The 11,820-nt window shown below is 33.8% G+C and overlaps 2 protein-coding genes across 2 annotated transcripts; both read right to left on the bottom strand.

The window, feature by feature from the left end:
• Window positions 1-1,606: 1,606 nt before the first annotated feature.
• Window positions 1,607-4,579, bottom strand: LOC105126029 (cytochrome P450 87A3-like). Its single transcript, XM_011026740.1, has 9 exons — window positions 4,109-4,579; window positions 3,654-3,984; window positions 3,417-3,569; window positions 3,068-3,316; window positions 2,888-2,977; window positions 2,710-2,788; window positions 2,525-2,631; window positions 2,032-2,159; window positions 1,607-1,946 (listed from the first exon to the last, which is right to left on the bottom strand). The coding sequence occupies exons 1-9, from the start codon at window positions 4,306-4,308 to the stop codon at window positions 1,853-1,855; spliced, it is 1,431 nt and encodes a 476-aa protein (XP_011025042.1). The 5' UTR covers window positions 4,309-4,579; the 3' UTR covers window positions 1,607-1,852.
• A 164-nt stretch (window positions 4,580-4,743) lies between these two features.
• On the bottom strand, window positions 4,744-8,720 carry LOC105126026 (cytochrome P450 87A3-like). The gene is made up of 9 exons (XM_011026738.1): window positions 8,389-8,720; window positions 6,967-7,297; window positions 6,500-6,649; window positions 6,116-6,364; window positions 5,893-5,982; window positions 5,704-5,782; window positions 5,495-5,601; window positions 5,234-5,361; window positions 4,744-5,137 (listed from the first exon to the last, which is right to left on the bottom strand). The coding sequence occupies exons 1-9, from the start codon at window positions 8,598-8,600 to the stop codon at window positions 5,044-5,046; spliced, it is 1,440 nt and encodes a 479-aa protein (XP_011025040.1). The 5' UTR covers window positions 8,601-8,720; the 3' UTR covers window positions 4,744-5,043.
• Between the last annotated feature and the right edge of the window lie 3,100 nt (window positions 8,721-11,820).

Here is an 11,820-nt window from a genome sequence, read left to right as displayed (position 1 = left end):
TATATATAATGACAAGCTTAACAAAGAAATTTTATAGAGTAACTAGTTATATTATATTCATTAATTTACAAACTTATTTTATTTTTATAAAAAATAGATATTGTGGTTTGTTAGGAATTATAAGATTTTTTTTACTGATATCATCAATCATCCTAAAAATATTAAGAAAAAATATTTTTATTATTTTTTGTGGATTGTGAATTTTATTTTCTCCCTTCTTTATATATATATATATATATATAAGATGAATCTAAATAATAGTTAATAGCATATCTTATCTCTTGAGCATCATAAAATTTTCTAGTTTTGGTGTTCAAATTTTGTTATTATTTTAATACATTAAAGAAATTAATTTAAATGATTTAGAGCAACATCTTTTGAAAAGAAGGTTCAATTATTACTTTTTTAGACTCTTGAATTAGCTTTTGAAGTTTTAATCCTCTACTCAGTTTTAATTTGTTCCTAATAAAAACTCTTTCTCAAAGCTCTCGTACTCTCGCACCATGTAATTTTCATTGGTTTAGATTTTAACCATTCACCATCTCATGTCTCTTTTTAATTGTCTCTGTTTTTCTTATTCGATGAATCATTATTTTTACAAGTCACAGAACTAGTTCTTGGTATCTTCATTCATCAGAACTTTTGTACACATAGTGTAAGAAAAAATTAAAAATAAAATAAAATCAAAGCCATCCTTCAGCAAGAATAATGAGTAATCGTCTACTCATTGTGTTTGTTTTGTTTCATCCATTAATATCAAAATTAATAAAATGTTGGTGAAATTAAAGGATTCAATTATAAAGCTACCAAGTTCACTTCATATAAATTAAAGGATTAACATGCATTTTATTTTCTAAAAAATATTTAAATTGTTTTAATGAAAACAATATTGTAAATATTGATTAAGGGATTGTATGGATAATCTAGGGTGATGGCTAGAATGGTGGTGAACCGATGGTTAATAATATCAACGCACGAAGAGGGAATCTTTAGGGGAAAAAAATTCAATTCAATTGATGTTCATAAAAACAATACAAGTTGGTTCTTTTTTATTTGATTTGGGTCAATCACACCAATATTTGTTTTATTTTAATGTAAATTTACTAAGTTTGAAAGATATGAAGTAATGGTCACCAATAAAGAGGCTAAAAAGGTAATTTAACTCAACGAAAGATATGAAGTAATGGTCACCAATAAAAAGGCTAAAAAGGTAATTTAACCCAACTAAATGACAATAATAATAATAATATCCGGATATCGAGTTGTTAAGTATTTCAAACCCGTCCAAGTAATGGACCATGATACATGTATCAACTCATTATGGGCTGGAGCTCCAGCCCTGTCTAGGCAAATATCATGTGTCCAGATTTATCAATTTTTTTTTTTTGGTTATCTTGATTTTTTTTAAATTATGATTAATTGTTTTTTTTTTAAAATTATAAATGCATGGTTGCATGATTTCTGTAGTTTGGAACCGAATTAATCATAGGAGTGAGATAATTGGCATGGAGAGACACATGGGAAGGTGTCCGTCGATTACATGAGATGTTAATTACGTTCAAGAATCAACAATGGAAGCTGTGATCTATTTATTTATTCATTAAAGAAATAAAATAAAGATTTAAATTATTCTCCTTCATCCCCAGACAACTGTGTTTATTATATACAAGATTTAAATTATTTCTTTATTCACTGAATTTTCATACAGTTTTTTCCTTACTGTCCCACATTTAATTACTTGAAAAATCTAAAATACTGATGCGGTGACGTATCGATAAGGGACTAGCTACTGCAAACTGGTGAACAGAGTAAGAGTCCATGAACTTCCGGGGGTTAAAAATAAATAAATTCTTCATTCATCCTTGGCTGTGAACTTAATGTGGATGCCATCACCGAATGACATTACCGGATTGCGAGAGACGTCTCCTCCCTTCACTTTAGCAAACCTGGCAAAAACCAATGAAGAGAGTTAAGAAAAGAGTTCCTGTCGTAGCCAAGCATGGAGATTATTAAAAGAGAAATCAAATATACCTGTATTTGGTGACCAGGACATGCAGAAAAGTAGACATGATCAGCTTGCTGAACTCCGCCCCGGCACAGTGTCTTGTGCCGCCACCGAATGGGATGAAATTCTTGGAAATAGTTACTTGATCAAGATCCTGTGTACCATTGGACAAATTAGCGATGACAAGAGAAATAATCAGTTGTGAAGGAATGATGCTTGTTAGAGTGTATTGGTCCATGTTAGAGTATGTCGATAAGCCTGGACTGCCCTGGCTCCAGGCAGCTCAGAAAGACTAGAGAGAAGAGCTAGAGAGAAGATGGGCTTAGTTAAACCCAGGAGGCCTAGCTCATCTCAAAAAACACCCTAAAGAGATGGGGATTTCCAAGGGCTTACAAGAGTCCTGGCTTTGGTGTGTTTAGGCAACATGGCATCCTAACAATGCTTTTTTATGTTATAGCAAAGTGAATTGATCAATTTTAATCCTCCCTTGTAAGATTCAGCAAATGTAAAATCCCCAACCTTCCAGCGGCATGGGTCGAATGTTAGCGGATCCTTGAATGTTTCAGGATTCAGCTGAATAGCAGGGGTAGCGAGCAGTACTGTCCAGCCAGATGGAATAGTGTATCCTGGAAATTTCACAAACAATCAATTGAATTGAGCATAAGAAATCAAAGAGATCTTGAATTAAGATTTGGTAGCATTACCTTTGACTTGAAAATCTTTCAATGCTCTTCGGATTATACCAGGTGGAAGGTTCGAAATTCTAAGCGTTTCATTGACAACCTACGAATGATTTGACCACACTCCGGAAGAATGTAAGACTATCGAACTTACAACAAAAATGAGAAAGAAGGACTTGCATTTAAGAACATAGAAACTAACCATCTGTGTAAAAGTCATTGATCGGTACTCCTCCCATGCAAGGCTCGAGTTTGGATTTTCTCTGTTCTTCAGAATAGTCTGATGCTCAGCCTGATTATGAAACAATTAGCGCCAGTATAAACCAGATATCATTCAATCTGGAAGCCTAAAACTTCGATAATCGGTATTAATTATACTTACGGTTAATTTCTCAACTACTTGCGGGTTCTCCGAGAGAAACTTGATTGCAAGAGTTAGGGTTGATGATATAGATTCATAGCTGGCAAATAATATCCCGAAAATGAGCTGGGGAATGAAATCTACGGTCAGGAACTTCTTTGTCTCCAAATCATCAATGGCTTGATCAAGAAAATCTCCCCGACGCTTTGAGGGATCGTTCAGTCTCTCAATAAGTGTATCCTTCAAAATCTTCATCATCTTCTTATGGTCCTGAATCAATAGTTGTGTGTGTGTGTGTGTGTATTGATTAATCACTCCCAAGTAGCGAGTATCAAATAAGAACATATTTCAAGTTTGAGGACTTCTTTACCTGCATGCACTTGTGGAAGATGGTACCGGGGATTTTCAAGGGCAAGGATAAGAAACTGTCCGCAAGCCTCGTGTAATTCTCACTCAGCTTCTCTTTTGAGTTTGCAGCATCGTAGCCAAATACTATTTCTTTTGCTGTAAAATTGAAAACCATCTACAGCCAGAAAGGAAAGGTTAGAATTAACACAAGGAAATTGTTAGCTAATACTACCGTGTCGATCAACTGAAAAGTACTCACAACAGCAATAGCTTGTTTCATATCAACAGGTCCCTGAGTAGCCCACTTTGCTAGGGTGGTGTTAATGATATTTTCAATTTTAGGAAGCAATGATTCCCTGAGGCTCTCAACACCAAAGTGGTTCAGCGTTATGCTTCTCGTGTATCTATGAACTTCACCGACAGCGCTCACTCTGTTTTCACCCTCAAGTGCGAAAAACTTGGCAAAGGAATCCAAGTACCATAGCTCAACCAAAGTTCCTTCATGTTGCAAGATGTACTTGTTCACTTCATTGTCAGTGGATATTACGGTAGGTTTACCAAGCAAACTGGTTTTAAAGATCGGTCCATACCTGAAACAAGGAAATTAATTTGAATTTGTTAGTAGTGAATAAAGCAGGCAAGCATTTATGATTTAATTATGATATAAAATGCTCTCTCTTTTTTTCTCGCAAACTATGCTAGCCAGCATATTACTTGTGCATCCTTTTCTTGACGAATGGATGAAGATCAATAGATCTTCCAGGAATTATGAACTGAAGAGTTTCTCCAATGAGGGGCCAGCCCATGGAGCCTGGAGGAAGAACTCCATCAATTTTAGGATTTCTCCATTTGCTAATCAAATGGGTGTAGTATACCACCGCCACTGCTACAACAAGAAACCCAATTGTCCACATCTTGTATTGCTTTTCGCTTGATGTTTCTCTTCTTCCTCAGGGAAATTGATGTGGGGAAGACGCTTTTTATCCGTAGATGGAGCGTGTTAGTTTTTTCGTCGCAAGTGTTAGATGCCTATAAGATGATGCGCAATAATATGAAGGAAGGAAAGAAGAAACTGCAAGGTTGCTTGCTACACACGAACCATTTGTGTTCCTTTAAGCTGCGCTGGGGATATGGTCAGTAACCAACCGCGTATTCTTTCATGTATAAACATTTGGGTTCTTTCTGCTATCCTTCAGAATTGTGACCGCTTATTGGCGATGGCTTCTTTCATGACCTTCATTTGTTTATTCTATGTATTACCAGGGTCACATGACTGGACCCTTTTCATGAACTTGGCCACATTTCTTTTAAACTATAGAGTTTATATCTTTTTTACATATAGAGTCGAGTTGATGAAAAACAGAGGGCTTTCCAATCGATCTGAGGTGGAAATGGCAGGAAGGCCAATAAATTAACTTCTCTTACCAAATTAAAAAACCACGAACAAAGTAAAAAAAAAAAAAAGTTTCACATAGGATACAAATCATCAACACCACAACACCTGGTGTTAATTGAAATAAAATGTAAATTAATTAAACTCGCCAACGCCGTATACTGTAAATCATTCGAAAAGTCTAGTCTTTCTAGGATGGCCCCTTTCTCCCTGTCTTGCTTCTTCCTCGCTGCCTACAGATGATGGTTATTACCCTTCAATCACGTTTTGATGTAATCTTAACGTGGACACCATCTGGAAATAGTAAAATAGGGCTTCGGGTGATGCGTCCTCCTTTGACCTTTGACCATCTGTTGCATCAAACATATACATTAGCATAAGCATTTTAAATTTTCTCCATGGCAGCCTGTTAAATTATCCTTGGCAACTGTAAAAGTCAAATATACCTGTATTTGGTCACCAGTACATGGAGAAAGGACGCCATGTACACCTTACTGAATTCTGCCCCGGCACACTGTCTTGTTCCTCCACCGAATGGCATGAAAGACTTGGAAAGAGTAACCTGGTCAAGGTCCTACAGGTCCCGTCAAATAAATAAACAATAAATATTAGCAATTCAGGGTTTATTTCCAAGAACTCTCGAGAAGTCACAAGTTTAATTCTTAATATTCATCTCAAAGGTTTCCATGATATATAAAAAGGCACACCTTCCAGCGCCATGGATTGAACTTTAATGGATCCTTGTATGTTTCAGGATTTAAGTGAACAATAGGAGTAACAAGCATTATAGTCCACCCAGCCGGAATTGTGTATCCTGGAAAAGTAAACGTAAAACGATCAATCAATTCCATCAAAGAATAAATATAATTAATTACAAACAGAGGATTCATTGCAATGAGAGCATATGCACGCATACCCTTGACATTAATGTCTTTCAGAGCCTTTCGCAATAAACCAGGTGGAATATTCATCAATCTAAGCGTTTCGTTAACGACCTGCGCATACATACAGAAACCACATCCATACAAAAAAATATATGTGAGGAACGTTTCAATATCTCAGAGTTTAGGTAAATCAATTCAACAATTGAGATTATGGTACTGACGCTCTGCGTAAAAGCCATCGTTTTGTATTCTTCCCATGAGAGCGGGGCGTCAGGATTTTCTCTTTTCTTTAGAACTGCCTCATTTTCGGCCTGCAAAGGAAAAAAAAAAAAAGGTGTTAAGAGTTTTTCAAAAATAATAAATGGAAAATGATTGACTAATTTATCAGCTATCATGAGAATCTAGGAGAATTTATTTGTTTCTGTAGTATTGCTACACACGCACCGTCAACTCTTCCAGCACGAGAGGGTTTTCCGCAAGAAACTTGATAGCTAACGTCAGTGTTGTGGACACAGATTCAAAGGCAGCAAACAAAATCCCAAAAGAGAGTTCAGCAATAAAATCCTCTGTCAAGAACTTCTCTGATGCCATATCATTTAGAGCTTGATCAAGAAAATCTCCTGGACGTTTATCCGGAGAATTAAATCTCTCCTTTATTATGTGCCTCACCATGTTTGACATCTTCTCTTTGTCCTGAATAAAGAAAGAGATGCGTGACTGATCATTCCCAATTATAAAAAAGAAGGAAAAAATCTTCAGTAGAACAGGTAAACTTTAGTAATTTCAAGAAAGAAATCTCAAATCTTAACAATAATTCTCGTTAATCACCTTCATGCACTTGTGGAATGTAGTGCCAGGAATGTTCAAGGGAAAGGACATGAGACTTTTAATGAAATTGGGCAAGTTTTCAATTTTCTCCCCCTTCGAGTTTTCATGATCATACCCAAATGCAACCTTCGCGGTGAAGTTGAAAATCATCTGCAAAACACCAAAAATTAATACGGGTTAATTAATAGCAAAAACAACTATACAATCCCTCAGTGAGTGAGGTCTGTATTGATCCCATTCACAAAGTACTGATATTGGTTAGGATAGATATTCTTGTTATAATTTATTTACTATTATTTTTTAAAGTATTTTTCACTTAAAAATAATAGTTATTTTATTAAAATATATAAAAATATGGCTATTAACATGCCACTAAAAAAACAAAAACAAAAATAAAAACAGAAACAGAATGAAAATTCTATATATAAATATCCAAGGCAGCTCTAAGTGAGAATAACAATAGTTACCCGTGAAATAGCTGATTTAACGTCAACAGCTCCCTGAGTGGACCATTGGCGCAGGTTATCGTTTACAGAGGCATCAATTTGAGGAAGCATCTTTTCCCTGAGGCTCTCGCCACCAAAATGGTTCAGGGTAATGCCTCGCAAGTATCTGTGGACACGACCAATCGCAGTAACCTTGGACTCCCCCTCGAAAGCAAACAACTTGGCAAATGAATCCAAATACCACATCTCCACTAAATTCCCTTCCTGAGAAAAGATGTACTTGTTGACTTCAGGGTCTGCTGAGACTATGATCGGTCTTCCAACCAGATTTGTTCGAAAAATGGGCCCATACCTTAGACAAGAAAGATTAGTTTAATGTTGTCAGTCTCCGGTACCATTTTTTCTCGGGTGATGGCTTCCGTTCGAAGAAAGGGCACACCGATGGATATTTATTTCGAAGCTCATTTAATATATTTCAGAAAATATTTAATGATAAATTACTATCCAAATTCATTTTAAAAAATAAATAAAAATATTTTTTTAATATATTTTTTTAACTAAAAATACTTTAAAAAATAATATATATTACAATCTCAAACAATACCTGAATAACAATGAATTTGGATATATAAGTATTTCACATGTTATGATTTTATTTTATTTCTTCAAATAATTTCATCTATATCACTTGAGAACAAATTATCATATTAGCTAGCAAACAAGATTTAGTAAAACTCTTTAGCATGATCATAATTTTAAAAAAAAAATTGAATCACAGAGAAAATGTTTAGAGATTTGCTCCATTAATTTTCTGAAAAATAGAAGCAAACAATTTCAGAATAAAATGAGAAAACAATTAAAAACTATATTTTAGATAGCTATGTAACACTTCCTCGCTCCTTTAAGCGGGATTGATTTAAAGATTCTGATTCAATTTAAGAACTCTTTTCTCAAGTATTCAACCTTAGCATCTCTTCTACACTAATTAACTTCGTGTGTTTCTGATGCATAAAGTAAAAGTTTTTTTTTTTTTGTAAAAAAATTGGTTTAATAAATACAAAAGGGGTGATATTTTGAGAAAAAATGACAAAAAAATATTTAACCATGTATTTCAGTTTGATTTTCAAACTCTCCAAAATCGTACGGGCAAAAATAGACCATCACCTTGCCAGAGAGATATCAGAAAATATGATATCATAATCTCAATGAGATGTAATTCTTAAGAACATGAGATTCTAGCAAGCACATGATAATTATATATAGATGGTGTGATTTGGAGGTTAAAGTTATGACAGAGACCAACAATTATGATCCCAAACACGAAAGAAAACCAGCAAAACTTTTAGCACCTCTCGTGCATGCATTGCCTGACACAGAGAAAAGCCGAATTTTGATGAAGGGACCAACAAATAATTAGAACGACATATAATGCTTCCACAATACCTTTGGATTCGTTTTCTGATGAAGGGGTGAATGTCTATAGAGTTATAGCTTGGAATAAGCAACTGGATGGTCTCTCCAATGACAGGGAGACCCATAGAACCAGGAGGGAGATGAACTGGAACTCCATTAATTTTTGGGTATTTCCATTTGATAAGCAAATGAGTGTAATATATGACAAACAATGCTACAAGGACCAGCACAATCTCAAACATTGTGTGCGCTCTTGCTGTATCTCTACCTCGTAGGAGAATGAAAGAGAGAGAGAAACAAAACTAACTCAAAGTATTAGAAGCGATGAGTGAGCTTGGAAAAATCAGAAAAAGATGATGCTTAAATAGCTCAAGGCATGGCATGCTGAGGACTTAAGAGTCCAAAACCCAATTCCAACACAAAGGAGCCCACGTTTGCTTTTCTTCTTCTTTCCTTCCCCTTTATTCAATCCGTCACCATAAAAAAAATCAAATGTTTAAAGAAAAAAGACCGGTGCTAGGTAGATGTGCTTGTCCGCTACTTTTTTCTAAGACGGCTTGCCAGTTCTGCATTATCCCACATTTGACCACTGTTAAAATAAACTTTCGCGTCTTGAATCAGTTCTCTAAAGACAAATCGTCGCTGTTTTGCATCGTGGCTGCATGTGAGGTTGAGAGGCAGCCACAAAAATAGATGTTTGGTTATGTTTAAATTTGGTTTTGTTTCGGTTTGATCCATTATAAATTGTGGCTGCACCTGCGTTTTAACGAAAGCTAAAAAACATTATTTGCAGACAGCAGCGCACCTCGACTCCATTATCCACCGACCACAAGTGAAGAGAGAGAAAAAGGCTGTTGGAGGAACATCCTGACCTTCCCAGATCCTCACCGATTCCTCAAAAATCAGAGCAAAAATACAAACATCATCTGATTCGTCTTTTTTCTCTAAAATATACCACATTGTGAAGTAGTTTCTTGACCGGTCAAATTCCTCTCATCTCATTAAAAAAAAAAAAATCAAGATTTGTCATTTCCAACCATCTTCTCTTCTCTACTATCAAAACTAATTTCCTTTTTTTTTCCTATCCGATATGTGTTTCCATGTTTTTGATCTTTCAAATCTATTTAGAAAGGTATTTGTTCACATTATTTCTGTTGCTTTCACCGCGAAGAGTTTGTCATGTCTTCTGAACTTGTTCAAAATTACACAATGATCTGAAATCTCCTAGTTTTGTAGTTGCTAAAATAAAGAAATTGGTGCTTGTTTGTTCAATTATTTATCACAAATGGCTTATTCATTGTTGATAAATTTATGTGCATATCTTTGTTGGTTTTGGAGGCACAAGAATAATGAGATCCTGAAAACTTGTCCTGGAACACAAAAACAATTGTTGTAAAATTGAGTACGTGTTTCTTTTGTTACAATTATATAACTACTTTTGTTACAATTATATAACTAATTACCTGTTTTATGGTGCTGGAATAAAAATGATTTTTTTTTGTTTATTGTTCTTGTTTATAATATTATAAGATGAATGGGTGTTGTGATTTATGTTAATTAACCACAAATATTACCTCAATTTGTATACTCGTACAAAAATACAGGTGCTAATAGTAGTTGAAGTTACTCATCTGTATTTCTAGATCTTCCATATTTTTGGCTCTACAATACTACAATACTGTAAACTATGTTGATTGTTTTTATTAACAATCAGTTAATTCTAATTCTGCTAATGTCATTTTAAGCCTCATTACTGGTTTTTAGATCTGTATTTTCAGTTAGTTGTAAATTTTACACTGGTTATAAAAATTTCATTTGTATTTTTTTTTTGCATCGCTTATTTGATTCTTTATATCACACCTCATTTGTTTAATCTCCTTCAAGTTAAGTTATCTATATTAAGTTATAGTGTTGTTCTTTTTTTAGACATTGTATTCTATCTTGTTTTGATATGTCCTTTATTTTATATGTGTTTAAACCCAAAAGTTGGTATCTTGACTGCTTTGCTTTTTGCTTTTTTGTTAGGTGGCTGGTTGTTTGATGGTTAGTTGGCTTGGGTTCTCTCTTACTTGGAATGTAATGTTATTATTCTCGTGTTATTTTTAGTTTTTTGTTTGTTAGGTATTAAACAATGATGTTGAGTTATTAATGATATCTTATAACTCATAGTAGTTCAAAAATTAAGAATAATGAGCCTATTGTAAAGTCTGTTATTTTTTAGTTCTAGATATATATATTACGCTCTAAGTTCATTTTTAGAAAAGGAAATCTTCATTTCAATTTTGCTTTCTGTGTTGATTATTTGAATACTTGTGTGTTAACTATACTTCCATCAAATATTAGTCAAATTCCAAGCATGTTATAACCCATTATATTTGCTTTCAAATATGTCATTCAACAGGAATGAAAGGTCCTGAAACTGAAACTATGGATAAAGCTACATAGACTAAAGAAATGTTACATGCATTCAACAGGAATGAAAGGTCCTGAAACTATAGATAAAACTACATAGACTAAAGAAATGTTGCATATCTTTTGTGACCTTTGCATTAAAGTTATTGATTAGTACTTAAAAATATATTTTTATCAAGGTTTTATATCAACATTTTGCACTTGAAGTATCAATAACTTCTTAACTAAAGCATGTTTTATAATAATAAATATGATATTATAAGATACATTTAATTTATGGTACATATTTGTCTTAAATGCAGGCCCATCATATAAATCAAATGATTGATTGATGAGTTCAACTACTAAAATTGAGAAGACAAAGAGAGGATCAAGCTTAGAAAAGAGATGCTGGCTCAGTCCAAACTGGAACACTGTTTGGTCACTAGATCATAACTGGAGCTGCAGAACTTAGATTTAGGTATGATCTATATGGATGGAAAGTGAAGACATAGGCCTAAAACATTCATAGGAATGCAAGACTCATTTTTACTGTTTGGAAGGCCAAATCTTAGCAATAACGAAGAAGTCCAAATCTGTTATGTAGCCTAGATATTGTTCAGTGTTCAGCCCATATCTTGAGTTCTAAAAGTTTAAATGATTTAATTTTTTTTTTTTAGAAAGCTGAGATAAATTTCTAAAACTTTCATGAATTAAGTCTATTCAAATTTTGATGTTAGCAATGATGTTTTGTTCAGACAAGAAGATAAGGATTGTCACAAAGTCAAGATGTGACCACCCTCTCAATAATTGATCAATAAATCAATAGTTTTTCATTTTGGCCCATAAAAAAAAGTATTTTCCATGCATTTAGGCATCTTTGTTTTCATATCAAGATCATATTCTTGCTCTCTCTTTATTATAATGCTTAAGTTTTGTTTAAATTAATCTCTTGTTTATGCTTTTCATTTCCTTTTATTTGCTTAGTTAACTTTTTATCTTATTTATGTTTTTTTCTTGTTTATTTATATTTATCTCTTTTATTATGTTTAGTTAAGTTTATTATGTCAA

The sequence above is a fragment of the Populus euphratica genome, unplaced genomic scaffold, assembly GCF_000495115.2.
Source record: "Populus euphratica unplaced genomic scaffold, PopEup_1.0 scaffold44.1, whole genome shotgun sequence".
In the NCBI taxonomy this organism is placed as follows: domain Eukaryota; kingdom Viridiplantae; phylum Streptophyta; class Magnoliopsida; order Malpighiales; family Salicaceae; genus Populus; species Populus euphratica.
Note: the sequence above shows the minus strand (reverse complement) of the source record. Positions and strands in the feature narration are given on the sequence as shown.

What these genes read in the sequence shown, in the direction of transcription:
- LOC105126029 (XM_011026740.1), bottom strand. Translation starts at nt 4,308, where the DNA reads ATGTGGACAATTGGGTTTCTTGTTGTAGCAGTGGCGGTGGTATACTAC. An exon ending in CAATGACTTTTACACAGATG is followed by an intron (nt 2,789 to 2,887) that starts GTTAGTTTCTAT and finishes AATCATTCGTAG; the next exon opens with GTTGTCAATGAAACGCTTAG. An exon ending in GTCCTGGTCACCAAATACAG is followed by an intron (nt 1,947 to 2,031) that starts GTATATTTGATT and finishes GGTTTTTGCCAG; the next exon opens with GTTTGCTAAAGTGAAGGGAG.
- LOC105126026 (XM_011026738.1), bottom strand. Translation starts at nt 8,600, where the DNA reads ATGTTTGAGATTGTGCTGGTCCTTGTAGCATTGTTTGTCATATATTAC. An exon ending in CATTCCACAAGTGCATGAAG is followed by an intron (nt 6,365 to 6,499) that starts GTGATTAACGAG and finishes TTCTTTATTCAG; the next exon opens with GACAAAGAGAAGATGTCAAA. An exon ending in TCAATCCATGGCGCTGGAAG is followed by an intron (nt 5,362 to 5,494) that starts GTGTGCCTTTTT and finishes CGGGACCTGTAG; the next exon opens with GACCTTGACCAGGTTACTCT.